Below are 25,303 nucleotides of genomic sequence, written 5' to 3' on the forward strand. Positions count from 1 at the left end.
GCTCTACTGACCGATGTTGATGAGACTTGAAGTCCCAATTCATTTATCATATTTACCTGCGTATAGGTCACAGATTTTATGCAGATTTTTTTTTAGTAATATTTACTGCAACTCATATGTGAAATTTTCCATTATGGATAAAAAAAAAATAACAATTTACTGTTGTGGTTGACTATATGCTTAAATAAATATGCTGTGTTGGTTTTTAATAAATATGTCACGAGTAAATATAAATTGAATAATTAAAATTACTCAGCAGTGAGTGTAAAGCATCATGAATTGCGCCATTAAGCTACGTCTGCCGCCTGTCGTGCGGCTACCCGCCCGTGACTGACTGTCTGCCACCGGGCTGGCGCTCAGCAAGAGGGAGAATCTAAAAATAAACCAGGGGGAGAGAGAGAAAGAGGGGAAGGGAGAGTGTGGCCACACAGCAGTGTTCATGGTTCTCCCTCCCTCGTCGTTGTGAACTGGCACCGTACACAAATATCACGTCTATCTCAACTGGTTTTAGTGATGCAACAATGTCCAAAAATTTTTTTGCGTGAGATTTACTACATTTTATACTGCAACATTTAATTCATGACAAAACTGATGTAACGGGCGTGTTGGTTTTTACTGAAGAAACTGGGGAGAAAAAAAATTGTTGGCAAGGAAATAGCCGGTGGTCTTTTCTCTCTCTGGGGAAGATGGTAAGGGAAACAAGGGTATAAAAATATATTTTTTCCCATGTATTTTTTGTTACATAGTGCTATGATGAAGGGGAGGGGCCATACAGGATGAAGAGGGGAAAGATGAAGGACATCAGTGTCGTTTCTTACGCGGAAATAAGCTGAGACACAGACCATAAAGACTTCACTTGTATTCTACTGGAGACAGTTGTATGATGCGACTCATATTCGAGGGCAACTTGCTCTGCACTAGTGTCTAGCGCTTACGCTTACCTGAAGATGTTTCATTTTTCATGTGACAAAAGGCATATATACCTATGGATAATTATAAAAAACTAATAATAAGCATACACATTAATAGTCTTTATGATGTAGGTCCTCAAAATTTCCGTTTTTGTCATTTATTTAACTGTAAATGGGAATCAACCTGCACTCCTAAGAACAATGAGGGTAACCACTGTGAGAGGGGGAAGAGGGAGTATGTATGTACATAAACACACCACATGCACTCTTTTACAATAAAACTGCAGTCAGTTTTGAACAAAAAATATAATCTACTTATATGGATCATGTGTTATCTAAAAACAAATATACACAAAGAGAGAAAAAAAATTAAATATTGGCAACAATTAAATATTTACATCATTAGGCCTGTACAAATATTAGTTCTTTTTAGTTAAAATGGAATATGAATAGTAAGAATGAGAATTAGAATGCCACTAAAATAATTTTTCATTTGTTACAAATACATAGGGAAATGAATAGTCAGCCTCTGGAAAATTAAACAAATGGTACTAAAGTGAAAGGTTGTTTAGGTTAGGCCAGCAACCGTGAGTATAAGTAAAAGTCTGTTAAAATATTTATGAATAAAAATTTTTAAAAATTTTTTTTAATTATACAACTATCCTAATTAGAAAAAAAAACCTGAAAACTTGTTGTGTGTTTAAAACTTTGCTTATTGTTCATGTTTTTAAAATGAAGGTCCATCAAACAAGTGTATTTATATCTCAAAAATGACATAACTGTGAACATTGGTTTACGACAAACTCAGGGGGTATGCTACATAAAATATTCTTAAGCAAATGAATACTTGTTATTTCGAAAATTACAATATTCGCACAGGCCTAACCATCACACAAAATACAACTTCACTTGATTTCTTCACATGTAAAATAACAGTACTATTATAATACTATTGTAACAGAAGATTAACTATATTTTTGTAGCAGCAGAAATACAGTATTTGATAAACATGCATGTAACAGAGCACAATATACACTGAAGTGCATCTTCTGTCTCCTGCGTGAATAGCCATACTGTTGAGTGGCCTAACTGGCAAACATTCATTCTGGGAAAACACAGAGTACACACTGGTGAAGTAACATTTAGTGCCTCATTTTGAAGTATACTAGAGCTCCATCTTGTACAGAGTACGATAGCCATTCCGGTTCTCTGGAAGCAACCAGACAGGACCTTTGATATACTATGTACCTGAAACGTGAATACATGAGACAGTTGCCATAGCAATACAACTGTACTACTCATGTTTCATGATCATAAACCAATTTTTTAATGGTACATTATAACTTAACTGTACAAAAATGTATGACTGTAAATCATCTGCAGTAGCAATCACTTTCTGTAGCACTGTGATCAGAGAAACCTGAATACCTGCTCATCTTGTAATAATATACATGATTGGCGTGTCCACACTAGGCTGGTTCACTATTCCATTCATTCTCTGGCATCCTTGTTTTTGCAAACCAGATTTCCACCAAAACTTAGTCTTCATCCACTAACATTCGCCACGACTAGGAAACACCTTAAAAAAATGTAATACTTGAATAAAAGCACAACCATTTCAACTTTCTCATTATTTTGAACTGATGTTTTGAAGCTATTTAAACAATCAGTCAAAAAACATAACCAACTGCTACACTTTAATCTATACCTTTTAGCAATAAAATCAACATGTCTAAAACAACATTTTGCGGACAGCCTATCATGATGTGTGAAGACATTCAATAATGTCTTTCAAGGCAAGACGTTTCTCGCCATAAAAATCTGACTTGGACTCTTGGTCGACTTGCAAATCATGCTGAAACTTCCAGCTGTTTAGAAGGTGACTGTACTCTGCCAACTTTGCAGCATCTTCTGTGTTTTCATACACATTAACCAGACCCCGATAGTCATACTCCAAGCCAGAGTAACCTTCGCCAAATAATTTCAAACCTGCAAATGAAAAGAAGTAATTTAATTTTTATCATTGAAAAAAAAAAATATCTTTTTTAGTGATTGCTCACAAAACATATTCCAAAAATTGTACATCACTAACAAAAAAGAAGTCAGGTCATTTAGTTTCACTATTTGAAACAAATGAAACGCATCTGAGACAGTCTGCTGTGAGAGCTGGCAACTATGCACAGCCAGTAGTTATCTGCAGCAAACTGGTAGACAGTCTCGTGTCTATGGGTATGGTTAGTTGTGATTCCCTGGGCATGGTGACCAGGGGCCGATTGGCTACTGGTTAATTTGAATGATGTGTGACATGCACAAGTTCAGGCAACAGGAAGTTGACATTTATTAATGAATAAGTTTTTGATAATGATATTATATTAAAATAGGTACTGCATTACGTAAGTAAATGGACATAAAAAATATTTTCTTGAAATACATACAGCAATATATAATAACCGTTTGAGAAAAAGTGTGATCACTCCTTACTATAAGAAAATTACACAGTGACAAGGCATTGTGCCATGAGAATCAGTGCACACTGGCAGCGGTACGGCGGCCTGCAAGCTTTAGGTCTGGAATTGGTATCGGATAAGAAGGTATTGAAACTGCCCTAATATTTACCATGGAAAATTTCACAAACTACAAAATACTATGAAAGACAAACTGAAAAATACAACAAAATGAATTGAAATCTAATTGATCATGAAAAATATGTAATTAAAAAAAAAAGAGCTTTATTTAAAAAACAGTGACAAAATGAGTTCATATTCAAATTTTAAACCCTAGTTATTTACTCATTTTGGTTGCTCACAGCAGACAGGTATACTGTACTTAAGTTCCACAATATTACAAACACATTTTCTGCCAATTTCACCCTGAAATCCAAAACAATTATTCACATAAGTTTTGTGATAGATAAATACAGTAAGTTGCATGGTGGTAAATTGAACATTACTATCAATTTATATACTGTTGTAACTATTGCATTCACTTTTTAAGATTACATGGTTTTAGACTTTTTCATTTTTTTCCAACTACCGGTATGTGGGACAAAACTAATACAAATAATTTTTTGTTTTCAAGTTTAAATTCTCAAAACCACATAGTGTTTTCAATTATCCAGGCAATTTTTCCGCTACCATTTTTCTACACAGTAATGAAATAACTTTTGATACTCATGTGTTTTTAAAATACAGAATTCACGTTTCTAATAATGTGCTACTATTAAAAAATGCAAACTGGAATTTTATATAGTACCAATAACTTAACCTCATCAGTGAATGATGATATACAACAAATATACGCAATACATTACGTTAAATTTTCATATTAAATACTGAATCATTCAAAGTGTTAGTATGTGAAGTCGACTCAAATATGAACAACATATTTTTTAATTAAATATTAAACAAATTAACATATTTTCATAGGTCTATGCAAAAAAAAACCCAGATAAGAATTTCCAGTGAAAAGAATATGGTAATGATACAAGTGGAATAGCAATAACTTGGGGGAAAGGGGGGGGGGGGGGGGAAAGAGAGAGTTATAGAGAAAACCAAAATATTATCAAAATTTGTTATTAAATGTCCAGTACCATAGATACCGTGCTTTATTGCATAATTTTTGTACTCATATAATCATTGCACTGATATTTTAGGGCATCAAAATTTTGGGGAGTAAAAAAAAATTACCGCATAAAGATAGCATGACATTTTTGGTTTATGGGCAATCTCTTACACTGGGAAAAATAACGTATATCTTATTGAGAATATGGCGGGCTGAAAGATTTGACTGTATTGGATTGTATTAAACAAGTTTTACTGTAATTGCAATTACTCTATTTTCTTATTATAACTACTATGTCATGTTTACTACCTACACAAAGTGCTCAGAATCCAACAGCAGAACCCAAAACATCATGCAAACTTTTTTTAAAATTTTGACGCCCTAAACTAACGGTGCGATTATTATACGAGTACAACAACTATGCGATAAAGTTATTACATCACAAAAAAATTTAATGTTATGTTACTGCAGCTAATGTAATCTGAAGCAAATGCATATTTCAGCAGTGATTTAGGTGCTATTTGTACAGAAAAAATGCCAAACATCAATGCAGTTATTTACTGAGTATTCAGAATAAACATACTAGAATGACATTTATATTTATTACAAGCTAATACCCGGCATGTATTGCAATGCCTCATTAAATGTTTTTGTAATTTGTCTGAAGTAGGTACACTCACAAAGCATCTCTCTATCCCTCTATACATCTCTCTATATATCTCTATTTCATTCTCTATTCCTTTTTCCTCTCTATCTCTATTTATCTTTATATCCATCTATCTCTATCACTTTGTCTTTATCTCTATTTTATATTTAACTAGCTGCCCAACCCGGCTTCGCACGGCTATACTAATGGAAAAAAATTAAGCCACATCTCCCATTTACAGTAATGGTAAATTAAAAAAAATTCAGTGAAAATTTATTACAATGCTGTATAATGTACCGGAGAGAAAATGAATAGCACCGATGGTTTCCCGACTCATGCACGCAACGTACAACTGATGTACCCGTACTTCGCTACGGCAGTCTACAGGCACCTTGTGGGTACGCCACTGCCGCGCGATGCCCGTTGCCATGGAGACGCAGAAGGCATGAACAATGCAAAATCCTGTTCTCATACAGACAAAGTACCTACTGCTGCCTGGTTTTAACCACCCATGGGATCTAATTTTCGGAAAATGACATCCTGCGTAACATAAGGAACATTACTGTGAAGTTTCAAGTCTGTAAAATATATATACTTGAAAAAAAAAGGGCAATTTTTGATATTTAAAGTACCCGCAAAATTTCAACAGTGATGAGGACTGCACTAACAACGAAATAGTCGTTGCCATAGAGACGAATGAAGCATCAACAAAGCAACAGCCGTTGCCATGGTGATTTCCTACCAAAAACTGGAAATTTTGATATATTACGCCCCTGAAACTCCCCTTGGGATTGGATTTCCGCAGAATCCGTTCTTAGTGGGTGTCTACATCACAAAATGAGTAACTATGCTAAATTTCAAGTCAATTGGGTGTATAGTTTTAGAGATCTCGTGATGAGTGAGTCAGTGAGTGGTATTTCGCTTAATAAACTTCTAGCGCCTGCGGCATTGTCAATACACACTTCGTACGTGTACTGCATGTTGTATCTAACCTCCTCCAACACATTTGATTCTAAATTGGACTTTTAGTAAGGATCCCTAATGTTATTGATATTATAATATAGCCTATAGCCTTACTCGATAATGTACTATCCAACACTGAAAGAATTTTTCAAATCAGACCAGTGGTTCCTGAGATTAGCACGTTCAAACAAACAAACAAACAAACAAACAAACTCTTCAGCTTTATAATATTAGTATAGATTCAAGTTAATTCTGTAATGAGTGCGCATAGATACAACAAAACACACAAACTGCTATAAACTATATGAAATAAACATGTTTGTTGAAACGACTAAGACGCCACCTATTGTAAAATAGTTGTACTAATTCAGAAACCTTCACGGGCATGCGCACTGCAACTCATCAAATTATCATCGTAATCAGATGAATGGTATAGGAACACATATGTGACAAACAAACAAACAAACATTAATTTGTGTGTGTGTATGTATATATATATATTAGCCTTTATACAGCTACGATGTTTTCTGCTATCCAACTGCTTGTACGTCATCTAACCTAGAGAGTAACCTTCCTCGTGTTTCAAAGATCAAGTGAGCAAAGTTTCATCGCTATCGGATGAATGGTTTAGGAACGTATAAGGAACAACAACAACAACAACAACAACAACAACAACGACAATAACAACAAAAATGCACATTAATTTGGGTTGTATATAGATTTAAGATTTTGGTGATGAAAATTATGACTGAGGCAGCCTGTGCATCTCAACAAATACTTCCAAAGCTCACATAAAGCACAGGTCTTACTGATGTTGATGGAGCGCAGGTACAACTGCTCGGCCTTCTTGTAGTTCTTCATGTGGTAGTTGTACAAGCTGGCCAGGTGCCCAATTGACAGTCCAACCTCATAATCCTCCGGTCCCAGGAGTTCTTCTTTGATGGCAATAGCTTTCAGGTGCATTGCTTCTGCCTCCTGCAAGTCACAGCACCACCTTACTATGGTGTGAACGATGAGATAGATATTACATCAGCAAAAATAATTACCAACACTTGAAATATACTAAGGGACACAAATTAAGGTTGCAACTATTAATGAAGACAGAGAGTCCAAAATATATTATCATCTTAACTATTTAGTTTGCCAACCAAATGGTGTCTTAAATTCATTTGATTTTAGAAGGAAATTACTTATTTTCAAGTTAGTAAAGAAAATTATGGTGAAATTATTTGATCTTGAAAGATGTGTTTTACTAGCTTCTGAGTGTGGGAAAGGTACGAATCAGAGTCCAGGAGGAAAGTAAATTTAGTTTTTCTTTCCTAGACAGAATAACATGTTTTCAAAGTGATTTCAATAATATTCTTCAGGCTGGTCGGTAGGATAGGTCTGTTCCTTGGGCAGGGCAGCCGGCTGGGTGAGTAACAACTAGAGACATGGAAAATTTGCGATTGCCTAAATTTTTTTATCTTTTACATGAATTCTTACACAAATAGACTCCTATCTTACAAATGTTACATTTTCAGGACTTTCTCATCAAAAGTATTTTGAAAACTGGCCATTGAGAAAAAATGCATAGAGTAAAATTTGTTGCCATTTAAATTATAAAAAAATATCACTATTTACATTTTTTGATACTCTGTTATAGTTTGATTGGAAAATCTCCATATTCCCTGCTATGATGCTACAGTAGACTCCCAATTATCCGGGGTAATGACTAGCAAGGGTACCATGGATAACTGAAAAAAAAAATATATAATTTTTTTATCCAGACTACCTGGAAAAATGCTGTAACAGATGCCCCTCGAAGTAAAGTCTTAATTAATTCCAATAAAACAGAGCACTAATAAAAAAAATGCTAGTCAAGTACATTTTTTCCATGAGTATATTAATCCAAATTTGAAGTAAGGTTATTACCTTTTGAGATTGAACAACCTATAATTAAATTAAAAAATTTATGTACTGCATTGTTTGCATAATAGGACTTGGGCATAACATATCTGAGTTACACAATAATAATGTTTTTGATAGGAGATATGTTTCAGTTTTAGTAAGATTTAAACAGCATAAACTTAGGATTTTCTATTGTTAGAAGGATTATTTAACAGGGTGTCTACTGAGTTACAAAAATAAAAATTAGTGACTTTTTTTTGACTTTTTCATGACAATTTCCACTGAAGTGTGACCACGAAAATTGTCAAAATGGTATAATTTTTAATTTTCAGCACATGATATCATAGAAAATATTACAATTCCATTCCGTAGCACTTTAACCTCTTCGACAATTATTTCAGTCGGAAAATAAAATAGGGCGGTAATTTAGGGATTTTGTTGTTTTGTAATTTGTAAACATAGTCGTTAACAAAACGAAAACACGAAAATACATCACACATTTTGTGCACAAATTTTTGGCTTTCTTTTATCCTAGCCAAACATAAATTTACATTTCGTACACACAAGCAAGCAGTAAACAATCGAACTCAACGCTAATAGTTCGATTATGAACGCTCGCGCTCGCCATTTGGCCAACAACTTATCGATATGGACGCGGGTCGCGCGCATTGACGCCTTGACAGCTGCAATCGATTATGTGCGATCGTTGTGCGATCTGTAGAGTAAGAATGAAACTTACTATGCCGTGACCGCCACGGAACGAATACCATCCTTTTTTTAAGCGTGTAAGGCACGAGAATTGAATAAATTACGTTTTCACAGCATTCTATGTGAAAATTATGACGTTGCACGTAGGAGAATAGAAGCTGTAAGCAACATTTTGAACGGGAATTTAAAGTAAACGTCTTATGGCGAAAATGGCGGGACTGGCCTAGTTAAACACGGGAAAATGTATTGTGTGGGAACATCTTAAGCGATGATTTTCCTGAAAATGCAAGCTGCCAAAAGCACAAAAAATATGGTATATACAAGATAAGTGCACAAGAAATACACATTAGCCTTGTAATTAATTTTTTCATGACTTTTACCAAAATATACTTAAAAATGGTGACTTTTTCGGGACTTTCGTGACCTTTTACAACATTCGTGACTTTTTCGTGACTTTTGTGACCTAGTAGACACCCTCTTTAACCTGTTAACATAATTCTCTACTCTGTTGTTTACCTAATGTGTGTCTGCCATAGTGCCGTGATTTGCAAATAGCACATCCTAGTAGGCACGGGGTAAACTAGCCCTGCAAGCTTCTCGCTTGTCTCTCCAGAGCTGCTGCTGACATGCCGGAGGGGTCTGCCTACTTACCATCTGAGAAGTAGAACAGTGTGCAGGTCATTTGTGGAAGCAGTTGTGGTTGCCTTATGTTTTTGTTAATTAGAGCAAACAGAATGAAATAAACTTGCTACACTTGTTCTACAAGCATCCAGCTCACTTGAGTAGTGAGACTGCCTAAAAACTGGTCAGGGGCCCTCTGAAACACTCGACTTCCAGTCCACGAGACTGCTATGCTCAAACAAAAATATTCTGTATACAATTTCACCACTCAACTTTGAGACGAAGGTGTCGTATGCAGCTCGTATGGGGCAAAGAAACTTGGTTTTCATGTTGTGGCTAATCTGTTTTACAGTGAGGTGAGCGTCTTTATTTCTCGCATGTTGCCTCACGGTCGTTGGTTGATTGTTTTCTAACACCATATTTTTATTTTACAAACACTGACTAAAATAATTATAATATATGCTGCAACCTAGAATGAAAAAAATAATTGAGTTTTCACCTATGAAGATTTCAAGACCAAATCTTTTTGGCATATAATAAGCTTTAAAGTGCTTCAGTATTATGTAAAGACACACAAACAACAAATAATAAGTTTATGCAATGGCATTTATAAGGCTCTCAGCATTATTTTATGTAGCTGGCCTAACCTAAACAAATGTGACAAATCTAACCAACGCCACTCTACAAAAATATAAAATAATTACAGCAATCTATACAAAATAACTTATATAATAATTTTCCCTGATAATTCTTAGTAAAATTACGTAGATATATATAAACAGTAAATAAAAAGTTCACTGCATGGCATTTTTAAGGCATGTCTCAGCATTAATTTGTGTAATTGATCTAACTAGTATTATAACCTATAATGACCACTACAAATCTAACCAATTCCTCCTACAAGAGTAAAAAATTACAATATTGCAATGTTCCATTACTGAGTTATCAAGATAATAAGCAGTTATCCAAAATACAATTTTCAGAATATTTTCACTTACTTTACTCAGAAGCAACTACTCTAAAAAATTACCAAATGTATGCCTACAGGTTACACTTTATTCAGCAAACTACAGTAAGTCCTCTATTTACGTCGTACCGATTTACGTTGTTTCGGATTAACGTCGCTAATGTTTGAGTACTCATGTTTCAATTTAAGTTGTCGCCGATTCACAATAACGTCGTTTACAATGACCGTAAATCTTTATTTTAACCAAAACACCGTATATAATTCGTTTATAATTCTTTGTTTCCTTCGGTAGTTAATTTATGCTATGTAGCGTAAGCTACACGTTCACCGCCTTATCTTATCATACATCATGAGGGACGCTTCCTGCTCTCCACTGCTCTCCGCGCGGTGATGCAATACTACCAGCCCGCCCGCTCGGCCACCCACGTATCTCGCACGTAGAAGTGTTATCTACTTCCCGCAACGACACAGCATTTTCTCCTACCCCTTTTCGTCCAACTCCTTGGCACTTCAGTAGAGGTGTAAAAGTAACTAAAAAAAGTGTACCCGTATGTATTCATTACTATAACAATTAGTACTCGTTACTTTCGTATCGTTACTCGTTACTTCTGATACCGCATAACATGCTATGTTATGTAACAGCAACGAATTGAGTCGTATTTCGTACGCGTACAGTATGACGTCGCGTAAATAATAATAAATCGAATATAAACAATTAAAAGTATTTGATAATTAACAGCTTTTGTTAACCAAGAATCAATAAAATCTCATTAGAGCAGCTTTATTATAATATCTCTTTTAAGATAAGAACAAAAAACGTGAAAATACGCGATAATAAAAAACAAAAACATACATATTTATAATTTGTAAAAAATACTTTCTTACGTTGTTTCTGTTCCAATCTCAAACTTTGTCTACACACACAATACCTTTAATAAACAGTAAAAAACTTGGACGACGAATTTCCAAATTATACTTTTCTTAATAAACAAACATCGTTCTTTGTAACGAATAAGCGTGCGCATGCGTAAAACATACGAAAAATGCGAGTAACGAAATGCATTCGTGTGTAACGTTTCGTTACTCGTTACTAGATGCCGCACCCGTTACTCAGTAACGAATACATACGGTTTGCTACAGCTCTACACTTCAGTCGCTATGATATCATTGAGTTGGCCGGAGTTTTAAACGTGCCGTTGTTAACTTTATCGTGATTAAATGTGTTTGTAGTAGGCCTACAGTATCAGCTCACTGCAATTTATGATTTTTTCTTCATAAGATGTCTTCCAAACGACTATATAACTGTTTTTATATTTCAATCAATAAAGGTAATAAAGCAGCTGGTTAAATAACCATTCTATAAAGCTGAGAAGTACTAGTTGGACTTGTTTCCCACGCTGTCGGTTGTCATTTGCTGATAAAATTGCCCGTTGTCACGTCTGTATGCCAGCGCTTCCGGCCGACCTTGGGCCGTGGCCGGCCGGTGGAATGAAACATGGCTCATTTTGCGTCGTTTCTATTTACGTCGCGGTTTTCAGGAACGTAACCCCGACGTAAACCGAGGACTTACTGTACTGAAAAAATATAGATATTAAAAAAATAAAATAACATGGTAGTCACACAACAGGATTAATTTATGCCATAAGGATACAAATACAATGATTGCCTAAGGGTTAAATTGGAAAATGCATATGGTAGATGTAAGATCTTGGATAACATTTCTAGCAGAATTATTACTCAAGCTGAATAGTTTAACAAATTTTCATCTTTAAATGACTCTGATATACATTAATGTTATTTCTTTATTTTTATTCAGCACTATTTTTTACAATTCTGCATGCAAGATGGCCAACCAAAAGGGTGTGGACCAGCCGACTTCCATCACGAGTGCTTTAAGCGCACATGACATGACTAAAATCTCATGTGTGACTACAACCTCAAACATAGGGTCCCATGACCAGAAAGTACCGACTGCACTAAATAAACCACTCCTGCCCAATTTAGCTTAACGAACATAAGGAAAGGCTCTACCAGCATCAAAAACACTCAGTAAGTCCAAAAATATAAAAAATAATTACAAGTGCTTCAGTAAAACACCTTCACAGAAACTCACCTCAAGCCTTTTCATGCTCTGATACAGGCGACCTAGATTTCCAAAATGTTTTGCAGTTTGTACGTTCCTTTCACCAAACGTGGACATGGCCAACTTCAGGGCAGATAAGTGTAGCTGCTCTGCATCGTTGAGAAGAATCTGCATCGCTAGCCACAAACAAGCTTCCAGTCAGCAAACAAAACACGCTGCTCATTACTATGAATAGAAGTGTAAATTCAAGACTTAGAGATGGGTTAGCTCTACACTTTCTCAATACTGATGTCATAATTTCTTCATGATAATCGACGTGGCAAATATCAGGGTGTACAAACCATCTAGTCCTCCTCAGAAGAGTCTCCAGAATGGACAGGTTGCATTAATTTATAGTTTGAGAAAGCCATAACTGAATTGGTGCTAGACCAGATTTTCCCTGCAAAATTTATGCTATATTGAGTACTTGCTGTGTATTTTGTGTTTTTTTTTACTCCAAAGCTTACAAAAGACTAAAATTACCAATTTGTAATTTTTAACCAGAAAAATTGCTAAGTGTGTACTTATACATTAAAGTAAATGGTTATTAAAATAAAAAACCACTTATTTAAGTCATAAATGCTCATTCATATTTTCAAAACTTTACAATATCTTTTTAAGGTGAAGCGTTATGTAAAGCAAAGTCTCAAAATCAAATGTCCTGGCATTTGATGAACCTTTGTGTAAATAATTAGCCCAATTGGTGCAAATAATTCACCGTATTGCCGAAGAGCTGCACTGTAGTCGCATGACCTCGGTGGTCTCCCGGTGGCAATCTGAGGAATGGCGATGGCATCTGTATCTTTTAGCTTCGGCGGTGTTACTATTACAAAACTAGGTAAACAGAAAGACGGGTCCACTTTATAACAGCAACGGTATGTGCAGAGAGCTGCCTCGGGCTTGCTACATGGCCCGCATAACTCTCAAGCTATGTAAGGGGAGTACAGAATACAATACTGTTCAACCTGTTTAAAACAGTGTAACAGCTTTAAATATTTTATTTATTAACTAGATCTTCAACATAATAATAAATAATGAAAAGAATAAGTGATATTAATTTTATTAAGAAATATTTTGATTTAGAACTGATTTATTTTGAAAACAGGCTGATGCAGGATATTCAATTAGCTGCAGGTAATATGGTCAAAAAGTGACACAAGTCATAGCCAGGATAATAAAGATGAGATATTAAATAAAGCTTGAAAGAAAAAAAAAAAAGGATTTTTTTAGGCTAACAAAGAAAAAAAGTGGCAAAATATATCTATAAAAAGAAAAAAAAAGGAAAAAAAAATAATGACTCTTTTAACATGCTTATGTTTCTAAGTGTTGATATCAAATCAACCAATGGGTGTTTCTGACATATTTTATTTTTGATGGTACATTTTCTGTTTGTATATTCACCTGGGAGTACAAAACAATTTTTTTTTTTACAAAATTATTGTTATCACTTTGGCACTTAGCAGCACTTTTATTCATAATGGTTGGTCATTATATTATTTTCAGAGAATAGCGTTAAGTTCAATAATATTCTTGCTTATGAAGATATCAACTTGAAATAAAAGACATCTTATTATAAATGAAACTATCTATAAATCATGTTATGACCAAAAATTTGTCAAGTTCTAAGGAAATAACCTAAAACTTAACTAGAAAATTGTGTTTCAAATAGAATAAATTGAAGAATTGAGTTTTTTTTTCAAAGAAGGGATAAAAACACAATGGTTTATCCCCTTAATAGAGTACCAGACCTCAAAATTTTTTGGAACCTTTTAAATATCTCGTTTAGGTTTTACGAGCTGTCTAATATTGCTATGTGTCCAAAATTGCTGATTTTCAAATAGGTATACCTCAAAAAGGACTGAACTAAAAAATCTTAAATTTTCACAAAATACCCTTCTAGTAACTGGTAATCAACACATACTGTGCCGTCAACTGGTATTTTTGGCACAATTCTAAATTTGAATTTTTTAAAAATTCTGTCACCAGTCATTTTATTTGCTTGCTGCAAGAACTTAAACTTGTTCCTCCTCCTGTACACTCCAGTTTATCTTTGTCAGGCCTGTTTCCCCAATTTTTCCCAGCCGTCGATCTAATTTTGCTGAGTCTTTTGTGAGTCAGTCTGTGTATCCTTTTATCCCCGCCTTGGCGTACGGACGTCGCCTGTAATTCGCCTCCGAGCCGTGACAAGAACTGCTATGTCCTGCAAGCTATCATTGCAGGCTGTTTCAAAGACCTCGCCTGACGTAAGCACTCCAGGGCATGATCTCGAGTCATTTTCACCAACGTCCAGCCACGCCTCCGGGCTCAGTAGAGCCCCGTTCCCACTGTCACCGCAGTTTCCACACAGCCTTTCCTGGGAACACTGGCCAGAGCACTGACCGGCCACTAACCCCGGCCAGGTTCGGCCTGTCCCAAGCCACGACTCCAGTCCCAAAAATATACTGCTCATGCACTCCAGTGGAAGTGTTGCGATTAATTTCCCCTGGGTTTTTGAACCCCCGCTAACTGCCTGCCCTCTGGCGTCTCCCGCAACAACCAATACCCCGTAGTTCCTTCCCTGGCCACCAGAGTGCTGGCCTAGTCCACTCCAAAAGCCCCATGCTTTAACTGTCGCCTCGTGAGAGTCAACCTCTACTTAGTGCACACACACTAGTAGGTCGCGCTGACATTGGCCAATACCACCAACTTCAAGATATCAAAGTCAGCATTTCTTGACAAGCCCCTTTGTAATCTTCGGAACCTTTCGGTCCGGAAGCCAATGCTTCCCTCCTTTTTTTTTTAACTTCGCCTTTTAATTACGAATCGCTGCCGCCCCAAATTTACTGCGCGCCGCGACTTCGGACTGACCACACAGTATCTTCGGCCTCAGTTTCCAAGGGCCGGATGACTAAGGCCCTCTGACGTCCAGTCAGCTGTTCCACTTCGCCCAGCAATCGTCAAACCGCCAGCTCTTCAGTTTATTTAATATTTTCCGACTAGCTTGGAATGATGACGGTGAACAGATCGGACAGCCAGAAAAGTTTCTCTTGGACTCAAATTGATCTACGTATTCTGGGATTGCTACTCATGAACACGTTTATAGTTGTTAAGGGTAATTTCCTAATGAGGGCCGGCCCATTTTTTTAATAATGTAATTTTAAATCTTATATATATTGTTACGATCGCGCTTGGCTGCAGTGCTTGGCATCGCCGCGCTCGTTCGGCCTGTCTGCGCCCCCTTCCTCTCCCTGGTATCTCGTGTCATACTATCGCGCGACATCCTGACCGTCGCAGCGCGCACCTGCCTCAGATCGAGTTACTTAAAAGAGGCCGCACTGCGGAATAAAAGGACTCAGACATGTTTATCGGCGCGTTTTGTGGGAACCCGATGCTTGTTGCGTTTATCGGCGTTCTTTGAGCAGCCGCCGCGTCCTTCGACAGGACTTACGACGCGTTTCTGGACATTTCGACGGCGAAGGTCGCGCGATATCTCGGAGACATGCCCGATTGTTCTGGACGGGAACCCAAGGGCTATATAAGGAGGTTGGGCCGACCTTCGAGTCAGTCAGAGTCTGAGTGGGGAGTTCTCCCGCGGCGGAGTTTCCGGGCGATAGTGCCGCGGGTGCGGCAGAGTGGCGAAGTCCTTGGACGAAGGTTCCAGGGCAGGGAGTGAGAGAGTTCAGTGGAGTCGGGAGTTTTCCCGCGGTGGAGTTTCTGGGCGATAGAGTCGCGGGCGCGGCGGAGTCCCGAGTGAAGTGGCGAGCGAGTCGTCGTGTGGGATCTCGGCGAAGAGTGTGACGGCGGTGGCGGAGTGCGGCGACGGAGTCCCGCGGCGGAGACCCACGAGGGGTGCTGCGGTCAGAGTTGCGCCGGAAGTGCGGCCCAGCGAGGTGTGTGAAACGAGGGACTGGGGAATTGACATTTCTTTAAGTGTAGTTAATTATTTGCCAATTTAGAAGATTATTTGTAAGTGACAAGTAGTGGTAATAAATAAAACTGTGTGTGTGATAAAAATCTTTAATTGGGCTATCCTTTACGAACCCGCAGGTAAATCGTAACAATATATATGTGTGTGTGTGTGTGTGTGTGTGTGTATGTATATGCATGTATGTATGTATATATATGTGTGTGTGTATATATATATATATATATATATATATATATATATATATATATATATATATATATATATATATATATATATATATATGTTAATCAATTTATAAAATATCATCTTACTTTGGAAATAAAAACAGAGGTACTAATATCTAGACTATCTATGCCTTCTGAAACTAAAAGATCCACTAATTACTAGGCCTGTGCGGGATTGCGAAATTCGGGAACAATTTTGGGAACATAGAGGCTTTTATCCTGTCGGGAGGGAAAATAAATTTCCCAAAATTTTCGGGAATTTTAAGTTTATCTTTACTAGATATAACATAACCTCAAATCAATCAGCTAATGAACCTAATACACATTTCCTTCAAAATAAACATTAACAGTGGTGGAAAGTAAAAATACAGCAAACCCTTATTCTGTTTTAGCAATCTTTAAACTTTTTTTTTCAGGTTCATGATTACTTGTTTTCATAATGTCTGACATACGACAGCATTAAAAATAATGAATGCCTCACTTGATGTTTATAGCAAAACAAACAAAAATACGTAAAAATGGTTTTATCCCAACTCTACTCACGAGAGAAACTTGTCAAACATGACAGCAATACGCCAGTTTTGCATTAAATAACGCCCTAGTTTCCCATGCCATTAATTTTCTTAACTAAAATATAGACACCACTAATATTTTGTCATAATTAGTATTCTGCCAATTTAAAACACCTAAAATATTTTTCTTTATCAAGTATCACAAGATGTCCGAAAATCAGTTTCCTTTAGATGCCAACAGGCCATAAACAAAGCGTAAATGATTCCTGTTGATCGGATCACGTATTTCTTTCGTCATATTTTTGGAGACTTGAAAGCCAAAATAAAAAAATAATAATAATATTGTAAAATTAAATACAAGTTACCGTATTAGCTTTGAAACGTAGAAAAGTTTAAATATTTTCTTTTGGACAGTTAAGTTTTTTATCAAGTTTGAGTTTAAAGATAAACGAAGTTCAGCGTTTTGTAGTTCGTGGTAGTTGGTTACACTGTATAATAGTTTACGGTGCTTGTCGGCTATCTTAAGTGGAATTTAACGCGGTATTCTGTAATTCTTTTACATTTTCTTTGTCCGTATGGAAAACTCGGGAAAAATAACTTCCGAGTTAAAAGGCGTGTGGAAGTTTTATGAGAAAAATGTTAACCAAACTGCAAAATGCAAACAGTGTCAAAAAATTATTAAAACAAGTTACGGTAGCACATCTGGGTTGATAAGGCACCTAAAACAGCATCCCACATTGCAAAGAAAATTCAATACGGAAGAAAAACCTGAATGTGAAAAAAAAAATTACACTAGTGAAGGCCAATCTACTTCTAAGCAGTTAAAGATTGAAGAGACATCAGTGGAGTCCTAACCATCCCAAAGATAAAGTGATCACACAAAACATTGGAGAGTGGATGGCTGGTTCCATGGTGCCCTACAATGTTGTGGATAATGTGCACTTTAAGAAAATGTTGCAAATCTGAACAGCCCCTGTACAAAGTTCCTTCGCGTACAACTTTTTCCAGGTCAGTTGTACCTAGTTTGTACACTTCAGTGCAAGGCAAACTGCTCGACCACATTTCTCAGGCTGTTGCTAATGCATGGTGGCCACTCACAGTCACCAAAAATATTCCCTGATTTTTCCCTGATTTCCCTGATTAAAAATTCAAAATTTCCCTGATATTTACAATTACAAAAAAACATACTTTTGATGAAAAAATATAATATTATAGAAAGAGATTACTCATATTTTAGCACCCTGCTGTATTTTCTTCATTATATACATACGGAAGTTCGTTAAATAACATAATACATTTTAAATATGTCACTTTACATTATAGCGTCCCTTTCAATGACCTGCAGTCTGTGTTTTGTTTTATGTCTAGATACAGGAAAAATTCGCGAATTCATTTCCCAATAGGCTAAAATACAAATAGTTATACCTCAGTGCTGCCCCTGCTATTGGCTCACTACTCACCTGGATGACTCTGGGCCAATGAGAAACACCCGACCAAAGCTTTATCAAATCTCAGGCTGCTACGTTGGAACGTCTCACAAGACAGCAGCCAATGAGTGGGTGGCATTTGACCGAGAGTACGCATAACTATGGAGTTCATCCTACAGGTCATTGAACCCGCAAATTTTTCCTGTCCCTAGTAATAGGGTATTTCAGTGACGAGCACTCAAACATTTTTTCACACAACGTTTGATAACTGTTCTTACATTCATTTTTGAAGTGTAACATTTATAGTTGTGAAATATTCTTAGTCATAGTACTCTCAACAAGGGATAACAGTACAGTGCAAATTTTACCTTGTGTTTGATTTAAAAATGAAACAACTAATAGATATATCTTCACTGCATTACAATCAGTACTCCCATCTGTAGCTAAAGCAAATGGTCCACTTACTAAAGATTCAACAGTTTTAATTTAGTTTCACCAGCCATATACTCCACTAAGGCAGATGTTTTTTGCTCTCGCACAGCTGTATTTCTGTGCAATTTATGAGTCCGGAAACATAGCTCTATACAAATTACCCGAATGATCGGCTACTGCTATCGGTAAATTGTGTTCTACCAAAAAACTTGGGAAAACAATAACTCTGCGTTTGTTACTTTCGTTTCTTCAGATGTAGCGAAAAACGACGATATAGATTTATTGCTCGTCACGGCTTTAAAATGTTCTGCATGTTTCTTTGATTCAATATGCCGTCTACAGTCATCCCTTCCACCATGTGCAATCGAAAAGTTACACGTGCATACATTACAAAACGTGTGGCGTTCCAAAACATTTGAAGATGACAAGCATGGCCATTCTTTTGAATAGTTTGGTCGAAAGTTCTGAAGAATAACGTTCTTTTTTTGCCCCATATACACATTGTTCTGTCACACGCTTCATTTCTACAACCGGCACTGAAGAACACAACACTATCGAACAACATAAAATGGTTTCACGTCTGTAGACACGACAAAAACACTATGATGAAAAAAATGGCTTTCAAGAAAGTAATTAACACAATACAGGTTAGCCAAAGTACCGTACAAAAATTATCGTGATATAAGTAGCTAACAAACGAAAATTCCGAGAATATGTACTAGTTGTATCGTACAACGGACGTAATACCGTACCATTTCTATTATAAAACACAAGAATTAATCTACTTATTTCGACAGTACATGCGCACATTTATTAGTTCCGTTATCTGCGCAACCACGTGATGTATTCGAACTGCGTTCACGAAACACGCACACCAGAAACGGAATTTTTTTCCGTTACCATGCAGCACAAAGCCTCGTTTCCGTAATAAACCAGCGATGTTCTGTAATTCCGTAATTCTGTGTTAAATCCGTAATAATTACGGAAAATCCGTAATGGTTGGCCGGGAAATATACATGACACAAAAAATTCCCGGTTATTAAAAAAATTCCCTGACATTTCCCTGATAATTCCCGATCAACGTGATTTCCCTGATAAATCCCGGTTTTCCCGGTTTTCCCGGTGAGTGGCCACCCTGTAATGCTACCATAGCCTCTATGTCCTTCTCGTGTGATTTGTGGACATCACGCAGCAATGATGCCTACATGGCAGTTACATGCCATTTTGTTGAGAACTTTGCATTGTCCAAGTATTGTTTGGGATGTGCAAGTTTTTCGGGAAGTCACACAGCTGCTGCAATTGGTGACAAACTTACTGAAATGATGACTAGGTGGGACCTTCTTAAACTTGAAGAGACTAAAGTACCTCTCTATATGGTAAATGACAATGGCAGGAACATCAAACTCGGTTCATCGCTTTGTAAAGCAAAGTTCACACATTTGCAGTGTTTTTCCCATACACTCCAACTAGCCTTAAGTGATGCCAAGAAAAGTACAGAGAGCATAAACTTAATGTTGAAGAAAGCAAGAGGAATAGTTGGTCATTACAAGCATAGTTCTTCAGCAAATTTACAGTTGCACAAAATTCAAGAAGAGTTGGGACTTCTATGTTTGGAACTTATCCAGGACTGTGCAACAAGATGGAACTCAGAATTCCTCATGTTGGAAAGATTGTTGAAAAACAAAGTGGCACTTTCCCAACATTTACTTAAACTTAACATTGATAGTTTAACTGTCAGTGAATGGCAACTTGTGGAAGACTATGTGGCAATTCTTCAACCACTTCATGAAGCAACCACCCAACTGTGCAGTGACAAGATACCAACAGCATCCATGGTAATCCCAGTTATTTTTTCAATGGAAGCTTGCCTGAATGAGCATATTGACAGTAATAGCAAGGCAGGATCTGATGTTTTTTTCTAAAGCTCTCCTGTTTGCTCTTAAAGCCAGACTCCCAATGTATGAAAAGCAGGAACCATACTTCACTACAATGCTTATGGACCCTCGCTTCAAGACTGTTGTGATTCCAGAGGAAGAAAAGTCACTGTCAGTAAAACACTTGCATGTAATGCTGCAAAGATCACAACAAACAGCAACATTATCAGGTAATTAAATTTAATTATAGCATAATGAATAAACCATTGTATAAAATTCAATTGTAACTAAAATAACTTTTAAAGCATTATGTTATAAATAAATAAAAATTTAACTTAATTGTTTGTTTTATAACAGTTTATTCTTATATTAAACATGTGTTTTTGCAGATATGGAACCCAGTGTTAAGCCGCAGAGTGGATTATGGAAACAATTTGACAGCTTAGCCAGTTCTTCAAGTGTTAATGCATCTCCAAGTGAAATACATAACTCTTTGAGTATGCCCTTACTTGAAAAGACTGAAGATCCCTTAAAATGGTGGGAAAAAAATCTCACAGTGTTGCCAAACCTTTGCAAGATAGCAGTGAAGTATCTTGGAATACCAGCTACAGAAGCAGCAAGTGAAAGAGTTTTTTCTTCAGCTGGAAATGTTTTGTCAACAAGAAGAGAGCCCTGGGTCACACAAAATGTGGAGGAATTAGTGTTCCTTCATGAGAACCAAATATTATTTTGAAGAGATGATTTATGACTACAGTGTTTTATTTTACACGCACGCACGCACGCACGCACGCACGCACACACACACACACACACACACACATATACAGATTAATTTTAAATGTAGCCTTAGTTTATATATAATTATTTTGAAACATATTAAAAAAGTAAACATATTTAGAGGATACAAAATTGATAGGAAGCATATATTTCAATCAATTTTTTCCTGATCCCGTTCCGTTTCCCGCAGAAAAAATATTTTCCAGCCCGAGAATTTCCCGAATAAAAACATCCTTTCCCGCACAGCCCTACTAACTACCCCGTCATCAAGAGAGAGAGTGAACTGTTAAAAAAGTAATAACATAACTTGGGTTTACTCTGTTATGACTGAGGAGTGTAACAATACAATTTCATCATTATGTTTTAATCAAAAGTATTTTTTATACATGAAAAAAAAGTACAAATACACAGATGATGCACATTTTAAAACACTGGGAAAAAAAAAAATTGAAGTTAGATGATTAACACTGAAATGGCCTGGGGCCTAACAGCCTTTATATTAAGCTGGAGTTTCACGTTATTGACTGTCCTCAGAGTATTTTAAGGGCGCCAACGTGCAAGGGGCACGGACCCGGGAGAGACTCTTATCAGGGCCGTGACGTCGCCCATGTGAGACGTGATTTTAATTCCCCCTAAAGCCACTCCTAGTACTGCTCCTAACCCGCTCTCAGCGTCGGGCACACTTTGCACCTATGCAGTGGGCTCGTAAGGCGTCCCACACGTCATCACGCTCAGGATGTTACACGTGGTTACAATAAACAAATCCAAACAACATCATATGCTCTTGTTTATTAAATGACTGCCTCCTCTACATCTTCGATTATACTATAAAACACCAGCGGCACAAATTGTTTTAAATGAGGTGAGACTCTACCACGTGGTCACACTATGCAATTAATTAAGTCACAGTAAAAGACCCATGGTCACTATGTAATTAATTAAACAGTTTACCCTGACCAAGAGAAGCCCTGAGGACTAACGTACGAAAAGACTTATGATTATTAAAAGTTGAACAGAGCTACTCAACAGTGAAGACAAGCGGTGAGGTCCCGGGGGTGCTGATGCGTCTGCTCTCGGTCGGTGCTGGCGGAGGACTAGGACGAGCTCAGGGCTCCGCTGGCCTAACATGGCGTCTTCACGCCAAACCAATTACCGTTACTTATATTTAAGATTACGTGCGACCGGGAACCAAAAGTAAAACATAAAACACTCTTAATAACTACGTTACACTTTCTGCATGGTGAAAAACGATTAAACAAAATACGAGAAATTATTATTAATTCTAAATAAGTCTGGCTCAAGTGGGCTTCGGGTTTGCCTCGTGAATGTTCGGTAACAGCTTTGTGTTGTTAATAAAATGTGAATTAATTAAAGTACATAAAACCCTCCCGGCCGATCTGCCGTCACACATCACTGGGGAAGCAAAAATAAGACTTCAATATATCTTTAACTAATTAAAGGGGTGTGGCACACTGCCTCTACAGCGCCCCCTTGACGTAGTCCGTGGCACGCTATTCAAACACACACCTCACCGCCGTGGTCCTAAGCCCTATCGGTTGGAAAGGATGGAGGGTGGGGTTTGTTTGGGCGGTGGCATATCGGGCTAAAAAGGACGCAGGCCTGAACGATGTCAACACTAAAAATCCTTCAAGTACAAGGTAGGCAGATATGGATATTAATATTATGTTCTAGCTGTAATTACTTTTAATTTAGATTTTTGAAAATGTACAATTAACATAAAGGATAAAACAAAATATATAAACTATTATCAAAGAATGAAGAGTATGAATATGTTAATAATTAGGGGTGTGCAAATACTCGAAATTGCAAATATTTATGCGAATCAAATACTTGATTCGATTCACATTCGAAACCAAATTAGGTATTTGAAAATTTCAAATATTCAAAAGTTTTTGAATGTATTAAAATATTACTTTTGTTTGACAAAACGTGTGGTATAATAATATGTCGAACCTCGAGAAATCATTTTCCCGAGAGACTTAATGGAAGAAAAAAAAAACTGTAAGCGGACCTTTACTTACATCAATTTTTAGGTTAGGTAAATGGGCATACTGAGAACAGTTAAAGCCAATGTAGCGTGAAAATTATCATAAATGCATACGATTTTACTGCAAACTTTATGTGATATGTAGCATAATTAATTTATTATATCCAGTTGTCCTTAGCACAATTTTTGGGCGAGCCATGTGCCATATAAAAGTGTAAAACTATTTAAACACAGCTGCCATCATGGCTACAGCAAAAAAAGAAAACATGTCTGTTTGTGGTTATGGCCAGCAGAGCGGCCCATGGCCAGAGAATTGTGTTGCTAGAATTACTCCAGCGCAATCGCTTTTTAAACTACCGAAAAAGTTACGTAAATAATTAGATAAAATTATAAAGACACAATAAACAAAATTCATTAAAAATTATTTTGCCTTGACACGTTTGATTCCAAAAGACTCTGAGAATGGAATATTGACCATGCTTACGAGCAGTTGTAATAAACAACTCTTCGATATACCGATTGGTAATCGCTTGACTATTTATTGCGGAAAATAAAACTGATACATCGAAGATCTGTTTACTTTCATAAACTTTTTTTGCAGTTTTTAATTTTCAGAAGAAGAAGAAGTGAAGTTCAGAACGTTGTTTTTCTGCTTCTGGGAACATTGTCACTTGTAAGAGGCAATGCCTGGATCCAGAACATGTAAAGGAATTGGTCTTTTTGCACTGCAATTTATGTAATGTTGATGGCAAGATGTAGGCTTGGCTTTTGATGAAGACATTTCTATATAACTGATTGTGTTTTATTACTAAACCATTAGAAGAGACATAAAAATTTACATGTTACTTGAGTAATTAAAATGTATATAAAGCTAAAGAACATTACTCTTTTAAATAACTATTTATAATATGACAAATTTTGACTGTAATTATTCAGATTTATACTTAGAACTTAATTAGAAAATATTCGCAAATTATTCGCTATTCCCAAATATTTGCAATTATTTGATTCACATTTGATTTGCATTAAAAAAAGTCACATATGCACAGCCCTATTAATAATATACAAATATATAATAAAAACTTCATTAAAAAATTGAAAAACTACACATAACCCTACTTACATTTTACTGCAGATTAAATCACTTTGTATTTAAACCTTTTATACATTGAAACCTCAAGAACTACTGCAATTTTTAAATACTTGTAATTAATAAATTATACTTGTCCATGTGGATGATAAAAATGAATCATCAAGTTACAGTATTCAATACTAACATTTTTAACTGCACCAATCCACCAGTTCTGATCATAAACATACACCAAAATGTCATTTATTTTGAAAGACTCAGTTTCAAAATGTGGTAGAACAGAAACACTATATTCACTGCCAGTTTTACTTTTTGAGTGAACATAACGTTGTATTACACTAGGATTTTGTGATTTGTTGTTGTTCCTGGTACCTTTTTACAAGTTTAAAATCTCTGGCTAAGATTTGCATCATTTGTTTCAATTTTTTCTAACGGTACTAAAATGTAGGAAATCCCTTTTATTTCTTCAGAACAAAACTTAAAAATTTCTTCAGCTCAAGATATCTGGTCTGGCGAGTAAGAAAAGTCTTGATGGTGTAATAAATATACAACACTACATAATTTCGTAAATGGACATTGAAATCAGTGATACTTACAGAAAACACATAATGCTGAGCAGCACTGCAGGTCTATTGGCAATGATTAATAAGCATACCTTAAACT

At 36.4% G+C, this 25,303-nt stretch overlaps 1 protein-coding gene across 1 annotated transcript in view; it reads right to left on the reverse strand.

Annotated features, from left to right (window-relative positions):
* Window positions 1-1,042: 1,042 nt before the first annotated feature.
* LOC134527419 (amyloid protein-binding protein 2) overlaps window positions 1,043-25,303 on the reverse strand; it is a 76,233-nt gene continuing 51,972 nt past the window's right edge. Inside the window, exons 9-11 of the mRNA XM_063360092.1 lie at window positions 12,381-12,526; window positions 6,891-7,056; window positions 1,043-2,900 (exon numbers count right to left, since the gene is read on the reverse strand). Of these exons, the coding sequence (XP_063216162.1) occupies window positions 2,671-2,900; window positions 6,891-7,056; window positions 12,381-12,526 (542 nt within the window). The 3' untranslated portion in view covers window positions 1,043-2,670. The remainder of the gene's footprint in view (window positions 2,901-6,890; window positions 7,057-12,380; window positions 12,527-25,303) is intronic.

The sequence above is a fragment of the Bacillus rossius genome, chromosome 1 (assembly GCF_032445375.1).
Source record: "Bacillus rossius redtenbacheri isolate Brsri chromosome 1, Brsri_v3, whole genome shotgun sequence".
Taxonomy (NCBI): Eukaryota; Metazoa; Arthropoda; class Insecta; order Phasmatodea; family Bacillidae; genus Bacillus; species Bacillus rossius.